We start from the raw sequence: 23,771 nt of genomic DNA on the forward strand, positions 1-23,771 counted from the left end.
ACCCTTTTCTGGCCACCTCAGGCAGCTGCACACTCATGTATGTACATTTACCACATACACAGAAACACACACACACACACACACACACAAATTTTTAAAAAAATACTTTTTAAAACAGATCTCTAAACCAAAGGACTATGATTTTCGTCTAGGAGCCTATGTCCTTTTTTTTGTTTTTTAAGGTGAAATTCTCAGAGGGAAGAACTGATGTCCCCATGGGACTATCCAGGACTCTACAAGGCTACACACCTCCTAAGTTTCCATTTAAGACATATTAGCCGGGTGTAGCGGCACACACCTTTAATCCCAGCACTTAGGAGGCAGACAGATCTACACCAGTTCACCTTATAGATATAGCGAGACCGTGTATCAAAAAGAGAGAGAGAAGGGTGGGTTGGTTGGTTGGTTGGCTGGATGGTTGGTTGGTTGGTGGGCTGGATGGTTGGAAAGTTAGAGAGCTAGCTCGGCAGGCTAGACTGCTTCCTGCTCTTCGAGAGGACCTGAGTTTGGTTCCTAGCACACATGTCTGGCAATCCACAGCCTCTCCTAACTTACTCCAGTCCTGGGAGATCCATTTCCCTTTCTACCCTCAGTGGATACGCACACTCATGTGCACATATCCGTGCACACACAATGACGCACAGACGCATGATTAAAAGGATAGCAAAAATAAAATCTTCTTTTTAAAAAGAAGTATCTCTGAGGCGTAAAAAGAAAGGGGGAAAATATGGAAACTGGAGCAACAGGCATTTACTCTTTGGTATTCCTCGGAAAGTCCTCCAGTCCCAGCCTCCCCAGCAGGAAAAAAATAAAAATAAAAATGTCAGTGGTCTTCACCTGAATTCCTGGCCTAAAGAAAGGCAATTGGTAATAGTCATAATACTTTATTAAATTAAACATTCTAATAAATAGCATACATAATGCACTCGGGGATATTTAGACACATTTACAAGCCTCACAGTAGAAATACTACTTTTTTTCCTAGATAATACACAAGGGGCAGGAGCTGAGGTCACAGCCTTTGCTCCACATCTATCAGCCCAGGCATCTTATAAAATACCCACTTGAATAAAAACTGGATTTGCTCATGAATTTTTGAAACAACCCTCCAGTTGCTTTTTGTTTGCACTTGAAAAGCTCCAAAAGAGTCAAAAAGGAAGTCTGAGTATTTGTGTGGCCTTTTCACAACCCCCTTGGACCAGGAGCACGAGTGCTCTAGCTACTTTGAGGTCCAAGCAATAGCTTTTGAGGGGCGGCCGAGGTGGTGACTTTAGTCTCTGGCTCCCCAAGACCTAGCATGGTCCTTTATTCTGTTAACCTGTGGTCAATAAGCGCTTGCTGAGTGGATGAAGGGCGTCCTGTCCCCAGGAACTGACCCACAGTCCGGCCTCCTCCTCTGGTGGCACCACAGAGGAACCCTGACTCCCTCTCATCACTAAGTCCACCGTTCTCTGCTTCCTCTGACAAGCTTGATGGTGCATCCAGTGATTTCAAAGGAATGAGGGCCCTTCCCTAAACCGGCGACGGCATCTGCAGGAGTTGAAAGGGGTCAGCAGGCTCCCCCAGAAGAAGGGAGTACTGCCCTTCTTTCTAAATCGAGCATCAGCCCACGCGTCCAAAATTTAAGAGGTGATGATGCCTCCTGTTAGCAGCTGCCCAGAGTTCTTTCCTGCTTGTGAGATCCGGGCAGAAAAGGGAAGGACTGGGAGGCGCGCGCATGGTTTCACTGGGTCCCCATCTTCAGCTGTAAAGGAAGCCCAAAGCCCAGACAATCGCTGTGGTTCCCACTCGGGGCTGACCTTTGAAAAGGGAGTTCATCTCTTCCAGCACCTTTGGGAAGGAACCCGAAGGGAGCTTTGAGAGCATTAGAGAGCTTTGTGCACTGGACACGGGGCCCTGAGCCGGGGCCGGAGGCAGGCAGGAGAGGCGCCCTCCGCAGTAGTGTTCGCAGCTGGTGTCGCAGACGTCCAAGCTACTCATTTGAGTCCATGCTGCGTCTCCCGGTGCCTCCTGAGGTCCACCTTCCTCTGGAAGCCCTTCCCACACAGGTCACAGCCAAAGGGCTTGAAACCCGTGTGCTTCCTGCTGTGAGTGATGAGGTTGGAGCTCTGACTGAAGGCTTTGCCACACACCTGGCATTTGTGGGGCTTCTCACCTGCAAGGATGGAAGACCAAGGGCAGGAAGTCTGAGCCTATGATAAAGCTGGGAGGGACCCGTCGCTACCCACACATTCTCGCTAGCAGCTGGCTAAGACCTTCAAGGCGTTGGAGGGTGATGGGCTGCAACATGAACCCCACTCCTGGCCTGCAACTCGGTACCAGTTAAGACGCGGGTGCACCAGGTGGAAGGGAGACTTCTTGAGTGGAGGCTCCCAGCCAAAGGTCTCAAACGGTTTCCTGCTAAACGGAAACTGAGCAGAGGCCACGTGCCCTCCCCAGCTGAATCCACCCCTAGGACTTGCCCGCCTGACTTTTTAGAAGCACAGGGCCCCCAGCAGATGTTCGACAGGAGGTGGGAGGGGCTGTCCTACAGACCCTATGACTGCTTTCGTCAGAGGAAGTTTTCAAATCTGAGTTTCCAAGTGGGTGTTGTTTTGTGTGGCCAGTGAAGCTGCCCTCTTTCTGGCTCTTCTTGAAGAACACAGGTTTTGTCCAATGTCTTAATTGTTTTAAAAATCCACATTAGAGCCACGAATCATTTCTTAAGGTTGTCTATTCTTTTCTTTTACTTCCTTCCTTTCTTTGAGGTTTTAAATCACAGGACCCTTAATATACCAACAACTCTTCATTGCAGATCAGCAGATAACAGGTACAGGAAGGGAAAAATGTTTAAACACAGGCAAAGGGAAAAAAACCATCAGCTTTTGCCTTTTCCAGCCTTGTGCACGGGTTAAAACTGGGGGAAACTGGCAAATCCCCAGACAGTCTTCCCATGGTTCTGTAGTTGGGACATGGCCTTGGGAGGAAAGACAAAAAAGTGTCTGTCTGTCTGTCTTTTAAGGAACCTTCCCTGTGTTCTTCCCTCTCTCTTCATACTTAGATCTCCTGATAAAGACTCACCCAGCAAAGGGGGGTTTTCCTGAGTTTTTGTGGAGGTGGAGGCTAGCCTTGGCTACATAATGAATTGTAGGCCAGCTAGGGCTGTATAGTATTATCCTGTATTTTTTTAAATCAGTAAAAATAAATACGTAAAAAGTAAAATATCACAGTGCCTTCTAGGAACCCACAATCGATGTTTGTAAACATTCATCAGTAAGTGCAGACATTTGCATCAGAAAACTCAGGAAAACCCCCCTTTGATCATGCCCCCTTGCCCAAAATTTCCATTTATAAGTTGTTCAAGACACTTATCAAATGCCAGGCAGTGGTGGAGCATGCATGCCTTTAGTCCCAGCACTTGGGAGGCAGAGGCAGGTGGATCTCTGTGAGTCTGAGGCCAGTGTGGTCTACAGAGAGATCTGGTATGGAGAGGTCTGTCTCTCTGTCTCCCATGTGCCACCATGCCCAGATGTGATTTGATTTAAAGGCATGCTCATGTCCCTCAGTAAAGCCAGAGATCGAGGTGTCATGTAACTCTCATGTAGGCTATTACAGGAAGTGTTCTTAGGGGCAAGAGAATCACTTTAGTTCACAAGTTTCTGCATTAAACCCAGCCAACTGCACCAGAAGTGTTGAAGGAGGAGTTCCAGGCTGGAAGCCAGAGCACTGAGATTAGCTTTGATAGATCACTCGATGTCTGGACAATAAAAAGACCACCTTTTAATCTCTCTCTCTCTCTCTCTCTCTCTCTCTCTCTCTCTCTCTCTCTCTGTGTGTGTGTGTGTGTGTGTGTGAGAGAGAGAGAGAGAGAGAGAGAGAGAGAGAGAGAGAGAGAGAGAGAGAGAGAGAGAGAGAGAGAGAGAGAGAGAGAAGCAGCAAAGCGGCAGGGGCCAAAAGCAAATGGGCAATCTACAATCTGAAACACGGGTATTTTCAAAGTATTGTAATAGCTTAGGAACTGTCACCATTAGGGAACGGAGGAATTGCAGACGTTTTTTGAAAAGAACAAACAACAGGAGTGTCTTACATTAACCAGCTCCCACAACGGAAAAGTCCATTATGACAAACGAGTCAAGACTATATACACTGGAGAGCTCAGACCAGCAGATCTGAACCTGAGCCCTGTGTGACCCTGGATAAGTCATAGGATCCCTCCGCGCCTCCATCCCCCCAACTCTACAATGGGGCCGAAGAACAGTTTCTGTCTCTTGGAGCTGTCAACACGGACTTAGGAGGAAGCTCAGTAGCATTTGCCTTTCTTTTTCTAATCAAACAAAGCAAGCTCTTATTTTAAAAAAATGAAGTATAGATGCCACACATGAATCCCGACAGCTCTAGTAAACACTGACAGTGATCTGGGAGGGTTTGGTGGCAGAGTGGAAAAACACTCCTTCCAAACACAGCGCCAAACCAAAGTTCCCTCTAGGGTGGGGGGAGGGAGAAAACTCCTCTGCCACTCACTGGGAACCAGAATGCCGGGAGGTACCTCCTACAAGCCCAGGCCCTCCAAGTCACCTGTGTGGATGAAGGTGTGTTTCTTCATGTCGGACTTCTGGTGGAACCGCTTGCCGCAGTACTGACAGGGGTAGGGGCGGGTGTCCGAGTGAATGAGAAGGTGTGTGGATAGTGTGGACGACCTCTTGAAGCTTTTGCCACAGATCTTACAGTCAAAGCTTCGTTCCTGCAGACGGGACAGAAAGGGAGAGGGGAGGGAGGGCGAAATTCACCACTGCTTCTGCAATTGCGACCCTCATTACCACTGACAGATCTCTCCAAGCCAGGAGCCCTCCTCTCCTCCTCCCTCCGTTTAGTTACAATCCCCACCCATCCTTCAACACCTACTCATTAACATGTTTTCTACCAGAGCGCTTTTCGGGGCCACAACCCTCCACACCCCAGGCCATTTTTTTGACACCCTTTGGCTGGTTTTTGCCACCCTCCTCAACAGGACCTCCCTCGGCCACTTAAGATGCCCCTCTTCCCAGTCACTGTGGGTTGGGGGAGGAGATGGGCTGTTGTAGTCACAGCCACTTGTATTTTGCTTTATCTCCCTCTCTTTAATCACCCTACAGGCATCCGCCAGGGACCTGGTGCGCTTCATGGTTCTGGGTGCCTTGAAGCCTTGGACTTAGGCAACAATTATGAATCAATGCAGCAAGGTGAGGCTCCCGCCGCACACCTTGGCCTCTTCAGCCCCGTGCCTGCGTCCCCAGCCCCTGACCCTCCAGCGTCCACACCCCGAGACTCCCCCCTTAGCGGCCTAGCGGGTACATTGGATGCTGTACGTCAGCTGAGACCCTTCCTTGCCAGCCAGGAAGGACAAAGGGGACATAAACAGTAAAGCCAGTGGGCCAGCCGCAAGCAGCGGTGCAGCCATCTCCCTCACGTCCAACAGAACTTCCGCCGCCGCTGGAGGCTCACAGTGGCGCAGACACCACCATCTAAGACTGCTGCAAACCCCCGGCCCTCCATCGCCCACGTTTCTCTGCACACCTACATCGGGGCAAGCAGAAGGGGCACCAGAAGGAGTCTGGAGGATGGGCTGGAAGGTCGGTCGTCCAGGCCTCCAGAGCCTAGCTTACCTGCGAGTGCACCGCCTTGTGCTGCTCCAGGCTCACCGCGTGCCCGAAGGTCTTGCCGCACATCTCGCACGCGAACGGTCTCGTGCCGCTGTGGGACCGGCGCACGTGCACCTCCAGCCCGTGCGGTGTGGAGAACACCTGGGGGCAAGTGGGGCCGGGGAGAAGGCCGCTGAAGGGGGGAGGGTCCCGGGGTGTGGACGCTGGAGGGTCACGGGGCTGGGGACGCAGGCACGGGGCCGAGGTGTGCCGCGGGAGGCTCACCTTGCTGCATTTGATGCATTTGTAGGAGCCGCCGCCCAGCAGCAGGCGGGTACACAGCAGCTCTGACTCCACCTTGACGCCCACGCTCTTGTCTGCGTGGATCTCGCGGCCGCGATCCTGGTACAGCCGGCCAGGGGCTGCGTTCGGCCGCTCGTACAGCCCGGCCGCCCCAGGCCCGAAGTCTCCATAGAGCCCCAGGCCCGCTCCACTGGTGGCTCCCCCTGCGGCTCCGCCGCAGCTCCCGGGTGGCCCCGCACCGGCTCCGCCCGCTGCCGGCTCAGGGCCGTACATCGGGGCCGGGTGGCCCGGCTCGGCGGCGCCACGCTCGCAAAAGAGGCTCAGGCCAGCGCTGCGCTCCAGGGCGGTGCACTGCCGGTAGCTCTGCACCAGGTGCCGCAGGTCGGACCCCGCGAGGCCGCTCCACGCATAGGGCTTGAAAGGCAGCGTGTAGGGCTGAGCTTCGTCCAGAGAGCGGCATAACGACTTCTCAGAGCCTGGAGGGAAAAACAGGAGGCGGTCGGGTCAGGCTCGAGGCTGCTGGGCGGAGCCCGCACTGCGTGATCCCTACTGTCAGGCTCCTAAGCTGGTTAGAACGCTAAGTATTCCGGACACCCTGGGTAAAAAAACTCAGGTGGGTCCACCACCGGACTTCCCGGGTCAGCGACAGGGCAGCAAAGCGATGTTTTAAATAATATACAGGGTGAGGAGATCGGTAAATTCGATTTGAGGGTTCTCTGGCTGGGCAGCCCCTCCCCCAACACCTTCCAGTCCTAGAGCTTACGCCTAGGGTCCTGTTACTAGATCCTGACCTCTCCTCCGTTTAAGTCTCCACTCAACCCCCCCTTTTTTTTAACCATATATTATGAAAGAAGGGCAGAAAAACTCTGGACCGAGGCTACCTAGAAGGATCAGACTGAATGGCATTATGAGATCTCTCAAAGCGGTGAGGTTGTTTAATGTGGGTTAGCAAGGGGGCAGCAGCAGGCAGGGGCATCCCTGATACATTTCTGATTAAAAAAATTATTTTACAGTTAAGGATTAGCCTCCCTCCCCCCCCAACATGTCTTCAGGAGAACTCTCCTCCCCCCACTCATGTGAATTTTGCTACAACTGGATATTAGATGAGTATGAGTCAATGTACCCCCCTCACACTCCATTTCTGGGCGAGCCTGTTCCCTGTGAGAGGTTCCGGGGCTGCTTGCTGGTCACACACAGCCAGGAAGAACCCTTTGCTTGCGGGGGTGGATGGATGAGCGAGCTATCTTTTAAAACCAGTTCTATGGCCTGGAAATAAGCGACCCTTGGCAGGATTTGGATCTTCGGTTGCTCCTTCTTGACTTTCACACAGACCCCAGATACTCCTACTCAACCCTAGTCACGTGCTTTGCAGGAAATTCAGTTGCTCCCTGGAAATGAATGCTGCCCCCGAGATTGGGCCTTCTTAGCAGAAGGAGGGGGAAATGAAACTTTTGAAGGCAGAGCCAACGGACTGAGATTTCCCTCAGCAACCTTGCTCTCCAGTGTGGTGCCCAGCTCTGTAAAGGCTCTTCCTGCCCAGGACGCTTGCTTGAGGACGCTTGCTTGGGGTATTCCTGTCTGAGTCCTGGATTCTGGAATCTGACACTCTAGTTTTTTTGTTTTGTTTTGTTTTGTTTCATTTTACAAACCAACCCCAGCTCCCCCCTTTCTCCCCTTCTCTCGCCCACCTCCCCCTTCCCAACCCCATCCACTCCTCAGAGGGAGTAAGGCCTTCCTTAGGGAGTCAACAAAGTCTAGCACACCAAGTTGAGGCAGGACCAAGCCTCTCCTCCCCGCCCTCCAACAAGACTGAGCAAGGTCTCCCACCATAGGGAATGGGCTCCTTATCGCACCGATCAGGTCCAAACGAATTAAGGACTAGCCTGGAGCCAACTGCCTTAGAAGGAGGCAGAGGACACTTAGGGGAAGGAGTCCAGTTCGGAGAGACTGGATGCCTCCCCCCCAAACCCCGACCCCGTCTCCTTAAGAAACAGCTTCTCCAGAAGGAGGCTCTCTGCTTCTCTTGGGCTTCCCTCTGTCCTGCGGGATCCCCGGATCTCTGCCACAAGACCTCGCAAACCGGTCCTTACCTGGAGAAACCGAGGGAGAAGGAGGCCTCCAGAAGTCCTCGAACTCTGAGCTCGGGTCACAAACGCTGTCCTCGCAGCTGTCAGGGGACGTGGAGGCTTTGTCGTGAGCCTCGGTTAGCTGGGAGTCGTCGGGGGACAAACGGTGTCGGGGCTCCATCCTCGCCTCGCCTGCACTCGCAGGGTCATCTGTGGAGAGGGAGTCAGGAGGGAAGTAAACCTAAGCCTGGCTGAGCCGAAACGGTCCCAGCTGGGGCGGCCGCCCGCCCCTGTCCTCCTCGGTCCGCTCAGACCCAGCCAATGAGCGGTGGGGGCATCTCTGGCCAGCTCGGCAGAACCGGAGCACTGGGAAACAAAGCAAGCGAAGCACCCGAGGGGCGCTGGGGGTAGCCCTCCCCTGGTTCTAGGAAGCGGGGTGGCTGGGAACAGAGTCGGCTTCCCTGGCAGCTGCCCGCCCGGCCCCTGCGCGCCTCGCACCTGCTCTGCCGGGCGCGGGCGCAGTCTCCAGACGCAGGGAGTAGTCTGGCCCCGGGGAACGCGGCTGGTGGTAGCTGTGCGCCTTCTTGCTCTTGACCAGGAAGGAGCGCGGCATGGTGGCCAGCCGCTGGAGGGACGTTTGGACCCTCGGCCAGCCTGAGGTCACTCCTCCGAGTTCTGAGAGGAGGGGAGAACCGGGTGGAAGCGCGAGTCAGCCCCGATGGCGGCTCCAGACCGCACCCTGGCAGAGAGGAGAGTGCCGGGGCCGGGGAGGAGAGAGGGAGGAGGGGCTTAGCCCCCAGGCGCCACGCTCACCAGGTGGCACTCGGACAGGTGGCGCGAGTCCGAGCCTCCGCTGCCACCGCCAGGGCTCATTGGTAAAACCTGTACCCGGGCTCTGGCTCGGGTCCCTTTGCTCTGCCTTGCCCACGCCCCAGCCCCTCCCTTTCCCCTAGCAAAGCCCTCTCGACGCTCTCCAGAGAGCGGTAGTCCGTTATCCCAACTCAACCCGGCCTGCAACGCCCGCCCGGTCACTTCTGGGTTGTGAGGGGGAACCGACCGGGACGCGTGCATTAGTTTAGTTTAAGCGGTGGGGGACCCGGAAGAGCCATGGAGAGAGCCAAGACCTCCGGGAGCCCCAGCGACGAACAAGCGAAAGAGGGGGGGCGTACTAGGCAGGACCGCAGGACTGGTTTGCCTAGCGACTGCGTGAAACTGAAGCTGGAGCAGCAAGGCAGGAAGCCAGAGGGGCGGCAAAGGACCAGCGTTTGCCCCAAGAGGAACGCCCACTGGGAAAAAGTTAGTCCCCAAGCCAGCGGTGGTGGCGGCACTGGCCAGGGCAGCGACCACTGTGAAGCATCCCAGACCGGCGCGCACAGCCTCGCCTCCGCAGCTAAATCCCGGGAAGAAGCATTCCCCGATCTGCTCACCAATGATCTCGTCCCAGGGAAGCTGGGTCTGAACTGCTGCGTGTGTGCACAGACTGCCCAACACGCAGCGCCCAAGTCCGTGGAGCACGCAACGGTTTAGGGGGCCAGCAAGAGGAAACCGGAGCGCGCGCAGCGCAGGAGCCGAGCACTGGCCGAAAGGCCGGGGGGGGGGGGGTGTCCCCCAGAGCCCAGCACGGCTGAGAGCCGGCGTCGCTCTCATTAACCCCCAATCAGTTCACCTAATCTCGGGTCGAAACCTGAACCGTCGGGGAGGCGGGGCTCCGTGCGTCCCGGCTCCGGGTCGGCTCTGCTCCCCCCCCACCCCTCCACCCCCGACCCTGGGAGCCCTGCGTGAACACTCCTCCGCCTGCCTTCCAGGTCCCAGGCGATGATGGGGGTCGATTCGCAAGCCGGCGGGAACGGCTGGTGGGTTCAGAGACCGAGGCACAGGGAAGTCCAGGCCGATGTGCGCCTCTGGTCCTGGACCTCCTGCGGTTTAGACTACAGAATCGGAGCCGCTTCGCTCTCGGGGCCTGGTACGGAACACACCTTCCCGCCCCGCTCTAAAGGAGTCTGGGGATCCCTGCTGTTGGGATTCAGGCCGGTCTGTACTGGCCTGTCCTTGAGGTTCTGACGGGGTACGCCCTCAGCTGCAGCCACTAAGAGCACCACCTGAGCATATTCACTATGTCCCTTTTAAAAGGACCCTGCCCACCTCCCCTCCCTCCCTCCCTTCCTCCCTATCTCTCCCTGCCTGTCTCCCCTGCTTCTTTCCCCTTTCTGTCCTCTCTCCCATTGCTCCTGTCCCTGGAAGTCGATCACCCCCCCCCTTTTTTTTTTTTTACCATCCTTTTCCCTAATAAAAACCCCTCCGCTTGAATTCTGTCGCATGGCCTCTCTCTCTCTCTCTCTCTCTCTCTCTCTCTCTCTCTCTCTCTCTCTCTCTCTCTCTCTCTCTCTCTCTCTCTCTCTCTCTCCCCCCCCGCTTTTTTTAAATCACAACACCTGCTCCAGACCCCCAACCCCAGTGCTTGCCCTTCCCCGAAGGTGTGGGGAGAAATGTGTGCTGGAAATTGCTGCCAGAGATCCAGGCTCCAGAAGGCCCTGGGGCGAGCGTGTCACACTCCTCGGTCGGGGTTTGGCTTCCAGGACCGGGACTCGGCCGCTGCAATTTTCCCTGCGGCTGTACAGCCAGACGCTCAAAGCAAAAGACAACTCTTAGAGCAAGCATGAAGAGAAGGAAAACAGAGCAAGGGCCCTTGGGGGGCCTGGGTGAAACTCGGGCCCGCGCCGGCCAGGAACTAGACCCGTGGGAAGCAGAAGGGCTGTATGATCCCGCGCGCTTGGGGCTGCGCGTCAGCAACCACGCGGGACACAGTAGACACGTCCTCGCTCCAGCCACAAGCCTACACTACTTTAGCACCCTGGAGGGCTTTGCTGGTTCCGGGTAGGAGGGGTTGGGGGGGAATGGCGAGGCCCAAGGCCCAGCGCGTGGGAAGGCAACCTCGTGCTGCAGCTGGCGTCCAGGGGGCGGGGCGGCACGCTCCTGGCACCGCAGCCCGCCAGGCTTCCCCTGGTCATCTGAGGCCGGGAATTAGGGACCTGAAGGCAGGGAGCTCAGGAGCCCGCTTCCAGAGCTCAGCTGCCGCCACGCACCCACCAGACGGTTCCTTCCTACGTGGATCCCACTCCCCTTTCTAGTCTCCAAACCGTGTGCCCCCCTCCATTCCAGATCTTTCGCTCCACCCGTTTGGTGGCTTCAGAAGCCAGCCCCCGGAGCTCTGCAGCAGGTGGGGACCCGCCAGCGCCCTCGGGACGTCCCCGTAGTGAGTGGCAGTGTCCTCCCACCAGTCCACCCCCGCCTGGGCGGGGAGGCACAGCAGTTCAGCAAACCTTACCTGCGGGGTCAGGGCGCGGGCACCGAGCTCTGAGAGTGTGCAAACTGAATCTTGCTTTCGGGAGCGACTGATCTGTCTTTCTGACTTTTTTTTTTAATCTCCTTCCGAGCTCAGCCCCCAAAACCGCAAACTTCACTTCCTGAGCGTTAGAGGCGCTCGCTAGCCCTCTCAGACCAATCCCCATCCCCCAGTGGGGCAATGGGCCACGAGCCTCCTTTGCGCAAGGAGTCGGGAGGAGATGGGGGGCATTCTGGGAGCGAGGTTCCCGGGTACCCCTGTGCAGTCCTCCCCATTTGTTTGTCTGTGGGACCAGGGGCTATCTGTGGAGGACCCGGGAGGTCTGAGTACCCAGCTCTAGAAATAGCTTGAAAGAAAAATCTAAGTATTCTCGACTTCTTGGAGATCTCCGCAGCGAAAAGTCACAGATTCAGGACACAGATTGACGGGAGCGGCGGGCGCTGGGGGGCACTCGGCTCGCACGAGGCCTCCCTATCCCTCTGGCTGTGGGCACCCCAACCCTGTGGCCTGCTTGGGCAGCGTCGCCCCCGGATCGCGGCCGTGAATCACCGGACCCCGGTGCCGCCGGCCTGGAGCCCGGCTGGTGGTCACCGCGTCCGCAGAGCGAAACCTGCGCCGCGGCCCCGAAATAGCTTGTTATGGAAACACTTGAGGATAAATACGCCCAATGAAGCTGAAAATACCTTGACACCCAATCCCAGAGGTTTGCTCATTTCCCTTCGGATTTAGGTAACGGTTAAATTTGGAAGAGGTGGGCGAGCGCCGAGCCCGGGCGAAGAAGGGCCGGGCTGGTGGCGCGTCCCGCGGGCGCCGGTGGCATCGGTGGGCGCGTCCTCCCCGCCCCCGGCCCCCGCCTCGCGCTAGCTTCCGGTGGTCGGAGCTGCGAAATTAAAGGCGGCGCGGGGGCCAGTGCGCGGGGGCAGCGGCTCGCCTGAGCCCGCCCTTTGGGACTTAGACTGGCAGGGGAGGTGGGGGGGGGTTGGCGCCTGGGGTCGCAGTCAGGTAGTGAGCCTAGGGGACACTGTCTTGAAAGGACAACCCCCCGAAGGTGATTGCAAAGCGAGAGCTTGGGAATAACGTCCACCGTGGGCTTGTCCTCAAGGGAGAATTAACACTTGATAGCAGGGGGAAATATATATATGTATGTATGTATGTATGTATGTATGTATGTATGTATGTATTTGAGACTATGTATTATGTTGCTTAGTAGGATGTGCACTGTGCACAATCGGTGCCTTCACCCTCTCCTCGCTTGCAGGGGTGAAACCGTTGTCAGCGCCATACTCTTCCAAGTGAATTGGGCCAGGTTTTGGTCACTATTTCATGCACGATTTCTGCAATGAGACACTGCGCGGGAGCGGGGGGGGGGGGCGGGGGCGGAGGCAGCGATGCCCAGCAGATCTTGCAAAACATAAACAAAAACAAACAAAAGTATGTTCAAGCGTTTATCTTGTTGGTTCTCTGAGAATGAAACCCTGGGATTTGCACTTAACAAGCGCATGACAATGCACTAACCCGGGAACTATCTAGTATTTCAGATTAATCCAAAATTGTTATAAGGCAAAAAAAAAAAAACAAAAACAAAAACAAAAAAGTCCTTTCCATAGGGGAAAAGGTGACTTTTTTTCCCACTGTAAAAATGTGAAAAACATTTGGTTAGCACAGCATTGCTTCATGTGTTTTAACGAATTGGGCATCTACCTCCTATGGCCTATATCACTGCTATGTACTAGGACACAGATCCTGTCTGCTAAGCTGCCCCTCAGGTCCAGGGTGCACTGCACACCGTTTCTTTATAGATGAATGCAGAGGTATGCTGTGCTAGAAGGATCATACACACACACACACACACACACACACACACACACACACATAGGGATAAGCTAAAGGAGGGAAATCAGTCAAATTCTATTAATAATGCATTTATTGTGTGCTTCATCTTGTCCTGTTGTGAATACAGTTCAGAGTAGTTCCAAAGCAAATATTTCTCCCATGTTATCTTGTTTTTTTTATGACAAGGGAAAACTCAAACGTTTAGAAGAAAATGACAAACATGACAAAATTAAATTTGTTATTAACCAAATCACAAAAAAATGGTGAAACTGTTTTTACATAGAAGCAAGCTCAAAGTCAAAATCTCCCATCCAGGCTCTCTGGCTAGTCAGCAGTTTAGTTAAGTACTGCCAGAGGTTCCATGAAGACTCCTTTAGCAACAGTGAAGTCCTTCCTTTGGCTAACTGAAGTCCTAACCTGAATCATCTGGCTTTCCATTTGCTGTCAGTAGACTCTTGGGATTTCTGACTTGGCAAATAAAACTGGGAGCAGGTAGGAGGTAGACAGTGTTGAATCCCATATATATCTATCTTTACAGGCTGGGCCATGTAGTTATGATTGATCTAAACTAAATAAATACACACTTAAAGTAGTTAACTCAAGAGAAGGGGGTACCTCTGAGGTGTAAGTGCTGAGATGTGTGATTCCCACAGTTGGGGGACATAGGAGGAAGGCAGGGAGAAGAGACCCAGAGAGATGAAGAGGCTTACAAAAGAGGGGCAGGGAGCCACACCTGGCCATGGTGTTACAATGACCTGTCTCCTGCTTAGCCCTTCAGATCACCTTTTGTTTACTTAATACTAAACTGAAGGTAAAGAGAGTATCCGCATGCCTCGGGCCCCACACTACACACTACACACACACACACACACACACACACACACACACAGAGAGAGAGAGAGAGAGAGAGAGAGAGAGAGAGAGAGAGAGAGAGAGAGAGAGAGAGAGAGAGAGAGAGAGAGAGAAAGAGAGAGAGCACTAGAAGGAATGAATCCTCCCCATCCTCCTTTGGAAATGGTGACCTGATGGAGAAAAAGGGGTACTTGAGAAAAAAATAATTATTTTTCCAAAAATTTTTTAAAAAGTAAACATTAATAACGTGCCTGTAGATGCCTAATGCCAAATGGTTTCATCTTCCAAACATTTCAGGTGTCCCGCCAGTCATCTGTTTGAAGGACCATCTCATATATCTGTGGATCATAGACAGTGAGGATCTGGCACTCAAAATCCTCTTGGCAGTCAGGAGGCCCAGGCAGGAGGGCCAGATGTAACAATGTAGACCTAGTTTCAGACAACAAAAGACTTGAGACATAAAGAAAAGCAATGAGATGATGCTATTCTTCGCTGCTTATTTTTCCCCTAAGATTTACCGCAATAATGCTCTCCTGGAGGGCTTGGGGAGAGTGGGGATAGAGAAACCCTAGAGGAGGCACTGCTCGCACTCCCAGCATGCAATCTGGTAGCATCAGTCTTTTGAGTAGCTCAGAGATGTGAGGAGGAAGGAAAAGGACCTCACGCCTTATAAAGGCAGATGTGATTATCAGTCTGTATTCTGCCAAAACCACCCTGTGACCGTGGGCAAGCTAGCTCAGCTTTGCCAGTGGTTTCTCACCAGGAAGTCGGACCATCCGCCTGCACTGCAAAACGGCGCTGGCACAGTCCTCTGATGCTCACCCTTCACAGGTCCATGTGAGAATGAAGGCGTTTAAAAGCATTATAAAATGTGTATTAGGTGCAATCTGGCAAGGAAAGGAATAGAACCCAGTCAGAGAACTTCCCAGGCGGGTGTTTCTTCCTCAGTTCTCGAATAAAAAGAAAACAATCTCATTGCTGTAGCTTCTAAAAGCCATAGCTATGATTGCGTGTTGCTTACGCTAGCATGTTTATTTTACACAACACAAACTTTCTATAGTAAACTTTACCTAAGTAAAAAAAATCATGACATTAAAACATTATACGGTTATATTATTAATATGTATAATGGTTGTGTCTTATGTGTCAGCAAAAATACATTTTCAGTCTATAATAATGCTTTATCATTTTAAAAGTGTAGAAGCTCTGCTAACTGTAACTTTCTTAACCACTCTTGCCTAAGCATTTAGCTTTCTCTCCCTCTTCCCTCCTTCTCTGATACAATCCGTGTTATCCATCCTGTTCCTCAAAGGTCAAGATTCTCTCTCTCTCTCTCCCTCTCTCTCTCCATCCTTATTTTTAAGTAATATGATGTAAGTCTTCTTAACAATGTGGCCCACTTTTCTTTGTGCATGTGTGTACTGGTGTTGGGGGTGAACCCAGGCTTTGCATATGCCCCCCCTTTCAAAATTTCTTTAGGATCTGCTTTTAAGAGTGGCGTTTTTCTAAATCCATCAGTGAATATTTGAGCGGCCCTTGATACATACTAGAAGCGTTTTACGTGGTATCTTGAGTGATACATAAGCCAAAGAACTCATATCAACAAATATCTAAAAGGCTGTGAAAGACCACTGTAGAAACCACTGCAGAACTGGTCTTTATTTTGGTACAAGCGTCTGTGAGAGCTGTGGTCACACCCTGTCATATTGCTGTAGTTGTCCTCTGGTATTAAAAGGGAAGCCCTGTTTGATTTCTGTCTTTGGTTGGACTGTCTTAGTGAATGTAGTCAGAAAGAAGATAAAGAGCATGGGTTTTTTTTTTCTTCTCTAAAATGTTTCAGCCCAAAGAAATTAAATATAAAGTGATAATTGTGTGATGGCCTGGACTTAGAAATCAGATACGTAATTACCCCTTCTGCAAATGAGATGAATCAGTGGAGAAAGGGGCTGGCTGCCAAGCCCCACGACCTGAGTCTCATCCTTGAAAGAACTCACTCCCGCAGTCCCCCTGACCCCCACGTGGCCCCCGATAAATTAACAATCATATACTTAAAATAAAAATCCTCCTTTTTATGAGTAGTCACATATCAAAAGTAATATCCAAATAATGACACCAGTCAGAGTATGATTTCATGATCATTACCCATGGCCAAGAAGCAACGCAAAAGCCAGAAAGTAAGTGAAGGAGAAACTCAGTAATGAGCAAATGAATATCCTACATCCACCACAATTAAGACCTGCCCTCTCTTAAAATGTTTTTACTGTTACACCCCCACACGCATGCATGTGGGTCAGAGACAGACTTGTTTCTGCTCTCAACAGGTCAGAAGACAATAGCATTAACACACTTCTCCCTCTTAGTCCTTTAACATAGAATCAACTTGTATTTGCTGATAAATCTTAGCTTCTCCTATCTATAAACCTTAAAATTAGTTTGTCTGACAGATCCCCTCTCCACACACCCCCCTTTTTTTTTTTTGGAGACAAGTTTTTACTGCGAAGCCCTGGTTGGGCTGGAACTTACTCTGTAGCCCAAAACTCTTGTCTTCGAAACTGTGACACCCTCCAGCACCAGTCCCAAGTGCTGGTGTTACAGGACGCGCCACAAGACCCCATCATAGATGGATGCTATGACTCAGACACGAAGGGGAAAAAATGTTATCTTCCTTTAATAAGCATCTTCTGACTGGCACGTTTAAATCTCGCTACTTTGTAAAATACGGTATCACTAAAAAGTGTGAATGCCTACATGACAGATTTCCCACATCTGAAGAGGGAAGGGGCTGTCAGCGTTGGTGTTCAGGGTTCACGTGTGAGGATGGCTCCCGGGGAGAGATTGAGTAAATAACATGTCACAGTGTGTGTGGGCTGAACAGTGTGACTCTTATGGAGCCAGACCCAGTGTGAACTCACACGGAAAAAAGAAGTCAATTTTATTTAGTGAATGGAAAATGTAACGAGAGAGAAAAAGCATTTGTTTTTCTTTTTAGTTTTCATCACTTCCTCCAAGGATGTTTGGGGAAACATTTTATTCTAAATGGAAGAGCCTATGTATCATAACTTTAAAAAAATTACTCACAAAACCAAGTTCCTCTGATCCCGTATCTAGAGATGAAGAAGAAGGTTGGGGGGGGGGGTTCTGCTTCTTCAAGGTACTGCTCCAGGCTGGGCATCAGCCCTGTTGAATCTTTGCACCAGGATTACCGTTAGAAGAGAAGAGAGTACTGGAGTAGACAGACTTTGGGGTCCAGTGGCCCCTAGATACAGCCTATTCCCTGCGTCATGAAGAGGATCCCTGTCTGTTCCCCCGAGCAAGGAATCTACTGGTTTCTGTTTCATGGATCCTTATCCAAGAACTTAATAAGTCCTGGTTTGTGTATACTCTCTCTCTCTCTCTCTCTCTCTCTCTCTCTCTCTCTCTCTCTCTCTCTCTCACACACACACACACACAACACACTGCCTTGTAAACATGTGTATCTTTATGCTTCTCTAGTTCAGTTAAAAGATTAAAATGACTTTTTTTTTTAATTTTTGAGACAGGGTTTCTCTGTAGCTTTGGAGGTTGTCCTGGAACTCTCTCTGTAGACCAGGCTGGCCTTGAACTCACAGAGATCCGTCTGTCTCTGCCTCCTGAGTGCTGAAATGACTTTTCAAGGTTCAGCAAATGCTTTTGATTCAAAATTTCATCTCATTGCATGCGAGTCGAAAAGCTTTGAGCTCAAAGTCATGTGACCATCATGGGCTTGAGAGGGGGTGGGAAGGATGTGGAGAGGAGATTAATTCTTTCCTCCCCTCTTACAAAGAGCCCACCCAGCACCCCAGCCACTCAGGCTTATTCTGTCTACTCTCAACAGGTCAGAAAACAATAGCATTAACGTTCCTGAAGCAACACAGCTATATGATAGTACGCTCACTTTCTTACTTTCTTTGAAACTACAAAGGGTCTTATGAAGCCCCGGCTGGCCTCAGATGGGCCGTGCCAGTGAGGCTGACCAGGAACTTCTGATTCTCCTGCCTCCACCTCCCAAGTACTGGGACTGGAAGTGTGTACCTCCAGGATTGGTTTTATTCCATACCGGAGGCTAAATCCAGGGTTTCATGAGTGCTGGGCAAGCAGCTACCAGCTGGTCTAATCCTGAACACCAGTAAAACCAGGCTGGTCTCGAACTCGCAGAGATCCGCCTGCCTCTGCCTCCCGAGTGCTGGGATTAAAGGCGTGCGCCACCAACGCCCGGCTGTCTTAGTTTTCTTAATGACAGTCCCCGTGACTAGAGAGGAAGAGACTATCACTGCAGTTCTGGTCTGCGTTTCTGTTGCTATTAAAGAGGTTGAACATTTTTCCATCAATTATTGATCACTTATACTCCTTTTGTAAACCGTCTGTTCGTTTGTCATTTATTGACTTCGGTGTTTGTTCCTTTGCTGTTTAGTAGGTTAGTCCTTTATCTGTTCTGGACATTAATCCCAGTCAGATAAAAGGCTGGCAGGATTTCTCACTCTGAGAAACCATATAGGAGTCTCCTCATTCTGGCATTTCCTCTCTGTGCAGAGGCTTTTGATTTGATGTGGCCCCACCTGTCAGTTCTTCCAGTTACTTCCTGAGACACTGGAGTCTTCAGGAAGTTGTTGCCAATACCTGCATCTTAAATCCTTCCCCTGTATTTTATTGTTTCCAAGTTTGTTAAGGCCTTTAGCCCATTCAAAAATGGCCTTTGTCCATAGAGAAAAACAGGGATCTAATGCCAGCCATCGGCATGTTTGGATGAAGAATCCCCAGCCCAGTGTGTTAAAGAAGCCGTCTCTCCCTCCTCCTTCCTTTCCCCTCCCTCCGGCCCTCCTGCCTTCCTCTTTTGTAGACTTATTTATGCATATAGCATTCTGCCTGCGTTTGTGTCTATGTACCCGCATATGTGCCTGCAGATGGCCGTGAGCCGCCACGTGGGTGCTGGGAACACGAACCTGGGTCCCTCTGTAAGAGCAGCAAGAGCTTTTGACCTCATGGCCGTCTTTCCTACACATGCTTTGGTCGCCTCTGTTGGAAGCCAGACGCTGCAGCCGTGAGGATTGATTCCCCATCCTCATTTCTGGCTTGTCACCTTCCTATCTGTCTGTCTATGGCAGTACCAGGCTCCTTCCTAGGGGGAGGAGCTCTGGCCCCTGTAGGCTTCCCATGCTCCTGGGAAAGACCTTGCACACGTGTTGTGGGGGGGGGCAGAATGGGAGGGGGAGAGGGAGGAGGCAAGTTAGAAGGGGTATTCAGTAAGGCAGGATCTGGGAGGAGTTGGCTAGGGAGGGAGGAATAAGGAGTGGATCAAAGTATACATGTATCCACAAGGTGGTGGTGGTGCACACCTTTGATTCCAGCACTCAGGAAGCAGAGGCAGGTGGATCTCTGTGATTCCAGGCCAGCCTCGTCTACAGAGCAAGTCCCAGGACTGGCAGGGCTACACATAGAAATTCTCTCTCTCTCTCTCTCTCTCTATATATATATATATATATATATATATAGAGAGAGAGAGAGAGAGAGAGAGAGAACAAAATTTAAAAAATATTTTTTAAAAGATGTCTCGCCAGAGGTGAGTGCTGATCAAGGCTGAGACCTTCCCAAGGTCTACGAACACATGCCGTTGAGTCATTTTCCTGAAAGCATGCACTTTTTGTACCTGTTCCAGGAAAGATGATTAATCTTAGGTTAACAGAGAGGCAGCAGGGTATGGCAAAGGTAATGGGCATTGAGCCGGACTGGTAGAAGCTGGAAATTATGGTTGGCCTCTCTGTGCCTTGTTTTCCTCATCTATAAGCAAGGCAACAGTTGTAGTACCTCTCCCCGGCATAAAGTGGTTTCTTGGAAAAGGCCGCATTCAAGCTTCCAGATCATTTCCCTTTCGCTGACATGGAGAAGAGGTTGACTATTACCAACTGGATCATTAGTGCAGGGGACTGCACGGGGCCCTTTGACAGCTGTAAACTGTTGGTCTCTGCATCTAACCTAGCATTTTCGGTGTGGCTATTAAACAAACAAAACTCCAAAGTATATGTTAGACGTCACGGTCTGATCTCTGTTAAAATTTCCCTTTCTGCAACGGGATGGGGAGGCTCACTGTTTTAGAGTTCGCAGCCCGTCATGGTGGGGAAGGCATGCTCTTGGTCATGCTGTTTCATCACAGCCATAGGAAGCAGACTAAGACACCAGCTCTACTGCCCGTTCTGCCTGTCCTTCTGTCCATCCGTCCGTGTGGTCCCCCCATACCCACCCCAGGGCCTTGGTACAAGCCTCCATGACCCTAGAACTCATACATTCGGTGTGCCTACAGAATCAGCACCGCTTGGGTGATGGTGGTGGTGGCCAGCATTTGCTGTCAGCTTAAGATATACTCAAGCAACAGAGGACCATGGCTACAGCAGCCTGTGTGTGGCTAAACCAGGCTAAACCAGGCAGGATACTTCCCTGTGCATCCCTGTTTGTCCAGGGCTTTTTAAACAAAAGTCTGCCAATCAAAGTTTTCCTTACTCAACTGTACATTTTCTACATTTCTTTTTTTTTTGTTTGTTTGTTTTTTTTGTTTTGTTTTTTTTTGTTTTTTTTGATTTTTTGAGACAGGTTTCTCTTGGCGTTGGAGCCTGTTCTGGAACTCGCTCTGTAGACCAGGCTGGTCTTGAACTCACAGAGATCCACCTGCCTCTGCCTCCCAAGTGCTAGGAATAAAGGCGTGCGCCACCACTGCCTGACTCAGTTACTACTTTTTATTTCCTGGTTTCCGGTGTGACAAATATAAGACCGTAGTTATTGACGGGCCTGCATGCAGCAGTCTCTGTGTCACAGAAACACTGTACTTTGGAAAATGTCCACCAAGACCTACAGCCAGGTATGTACAGTAAATAAATCTCTTCTTTTTAGGGAATTCAGCTAGTAACAGCAGCTGACATCAACCCGGGGTTTCCTTCCTGCCGAACCCTTTGGGCTACGGTGTGTGGTGTGTGTTTTTTGTCTCGGTTCTCACCCAAGGGCATTTGGAGAGGAACGGGAAGCTTCTCTAGCTGTGACGCACAAATAAACAACTCTTATTTTTTAGAGAAATCCGTGAAGCAAATAGAAGGTTGCAGGCCCCAGCTACAACGGAGCGTCAGGGGCTGAGAACCAGGGAAGCAGCAGTACCTTCACATGGCCAGATTCCACACGTCCCCGCACTGGTGCTGGGAGCCACACACACACACACACACACACACACACACACACACACACACACACACACACACACACACACACACACACACACACACACACCCTGCCCAGGACACACCTAAAAACAAAACAAAAAACCCTCTCCACACAAACGGGAAGGCAGTGAGTGTGCCAGAGAAAGCAGGAAAGCAGGACCTGGCGTGAGCCTCTGAAGTGATTACGTGTTGACTGAGGGCCTGCATAAACTTTTCTGTTACACATTTTATATTTAATAACCATAGTGCCTTGGGCCGGGCGTTGGTGGCGCACGCCTTTAATTCCAGCACTCGGGAGGCAGAGGCAGGGGGATCTCTGGGAGTTCGAGACTAGCCTGGTCTACAAGAGTGAGTTCCAGGATGGACTCCAAAGCCACAGAGGAACCCTGTCTCAAAACCAACAAAAAACCAAAACAACAACAAAAACCCATAGTGTCTGACTCTAGTTTCCACCGCTTTACCTGACATTTTCTGTTCTGACAACAGCTCATCCTCTCCTGGGGAGGAAGAGCCCATGGTCAGGGAAGACATGAGGTTCCAGGCTGGCCAGCTTGCCTGCTCCGGCCTGCTACACGTGCCTGTGTACAGTGGTTGCCTGGCTGCCTGCTCCAGCCTGCCAGGCAGGGCTGTGTACAGTGGTGGAGGCGAGGTGGGGGGCAGTTAGAAGTTTCCAGGTGCATTTCAACCGCCACAATGCCTCTCACCCGGGAGCCTGTCATGTGTACAGAATGCACTTCCTGTAAAACAAGTCAGAAGAGAAATATCTCTGAAGTCAGCCAGCATCTGTCCATCCTCCCCTTGGTGAGGACAGTCTGAAAAAGTGGCTCTCCTCGGCAATGCAGGAGTAAGGGCAGTTGTAGACACAGCAGCAGCTTCCCTGAGGGGCGTCTGAGCATCTGGGAAAGGGTCTCTGAACCCAACCCCTCCCCAAGCACACACTGGACTTGGATATAGTTCCACGTTGGAAATAGAGTTACAGACCCAGTTAGCATCTGCATAGAGTAGCATCTGCGTACAAAGTGCGTGAGACACGGTGTGTAGGGGCAGCGGGGACACACCTCAGAAGACATCCCCCACCTTAAGTTGCTGGGCACACTCTGCTGCTGTTTAGAGGCAGTCTCATGTAGCCTAGGATGGTCTCTCCCTATGGAGTGGGGGGGATGGTGTGACCTCAAACCCATGGTCCTCTTCCTCCCTAGGGCCGATAGCCTAGATTTGTACTGCCACGTTTAGTCTACCAGGTGCCGGGTGTGTGTGGCCTAGTTACTTTTCTACGGCCTTGACAACACACCAAGACCAAGGCAACTTGTAAAAGAAAGCGTTTAATGCCAGGGCCTGACAGCCCCAGAGGGTGAGTCCATGACCTCCATGGCAATGGGCGGGCACTGTGTGGGACAGCACCTAAGAACTTACATCTGATCCACAGCTACAGCTACGGAGCAGACCCAGGAAGGGAGCCAACTGGGAACTCTGTGGCTTTTGGAAGTGACACACCTCCTTCCAACAAGGCACATGCGCGCGCGCACACACACACACACACACACACACACACACACACACACACACACACACACACACAGATTGTACACATGCACGCACGCACACGTGTTCTTCTGAGATTTGTCCGGGTTCAACCAACACAGAACCTAAGCACCAGTCTAGTGCCTGAATTCTGAATTATTACCGTTGTTTTGAGGCAAGATGAAATGCATTATTAAACTCATCATGTAGCCCTTGAGTAACTCCGCCTTCTGCTTGCAGAATGCTTTATGCCTGGCTTGTCTAAACATTTTCAAAGTTTCAAGAGTGCTGTGAATTTTGTCACTTCAGGTCTTGTCTTCTAAATGTCTTTTCATTTATAAGCCGACTTTACATTCTAAACACACCCAGGATTTGGGTCATTTTGGCTCACGGAGTGAGATGGTTCAGGCCCTCTGGTGGTGTGGGCAGGGGCAGGGGCAGGGGCAGGTGGCTAAGGTCAGCACCACCAGCTGGGGACCAAGTGTTGAATCATGGGAGCCCATGGAGTACATTTTCATATCTAAACCGTAATGTTCTGTCTCTGGCCTCCAAAGGCTGATGGCAATCTCTTAAAACTACATTCAACTCAACTTTTAAGATCCCTGAAGTAGCTGGGAGGTGGTGGCGCACACCTTTAATCCCAGCACTCAGGTGGCAGAGGCAGGCAGATCTCTGTGAGTTCAAGGCTAGGCTGGACCAACAGCCTCCAAAATAATACAGAGAAACCCTGTCTCGTAAAACCAAAAAAAAACCTTGAAGTATTTTTTTCTCTTTACCTCACCCCCCAAGACAGGGTTTCCCTACATAGCCTTGGCTGACCTGAGACTCACTATATAAGCCAGGATGGCCTTGAACTTGCAGTGGTCCTCCTGCCTCTGCTGAAATTACAGGTGTGTGCCACTCTTCATTGGTAAAAGTCCCTGAAGTACTAACTCCAACACTGTTCAAAATCTGAAGTCTGTTCTGAAACCTAAGATAATCTCTTTTCCTTAATGTGAGCCACTGTTAAAACAAACTACATACTTCCAACACACAATGG

The 23,771-nt window shown here is 51.3% G+C and overlaps 1 protein-coding gene across 1 annotated transcript; it reads right to left on the minus strand.

The window, feature by feature from the left end:
• Positions 1 to 868: 868 nt before the first annotated feature.
• On the minus strand, positions 869 to 8,968 carry Gfi1 (growth factor independent 1 transcriptional repressor). Its single transcript, XM_040733554.1, has 6 exons — positions 8,465 to 8,968; positions 7,991 to 8,176; positions 5,883 to 6,376; positions 5,622 to 5,759; positions 4,555 to 4,720; positions 869 to 2,155 (listed from the first exon to the last, which is right to left on the minus strand). Exons 1-6 carry the CDS (start codon positions 8,577 to 8,579, stop codon positions 1,977 to 1,979), a joined length of 1,278 nt encoding a protein of 425 aa, XP_040589488.1. The 5' UTR covers positions 8,580 to 8,968; the 3' UTR covers positions 869 to 1,976.
• Positions 8,969 to 23,771: the final 14,803 nt, after the last annotated feature.

Source organism: Mesocricetus auratus, unplaced genomic scaffold (genome assembly GCF_017639785.1).
Source record: "Mesocricetus auratus isolate SY011 unplaced genomic scaffold, BCM_Maur_2.0 Super-Scaffold_100031, whole genome shotgun sequence".
Taxonomy (NCBI): Eukaryota; Metazoa; Chordata; class Mammalia; order Rodentia; family Cricetidae; genus Mesocricetus; species Mesocricetus auratus.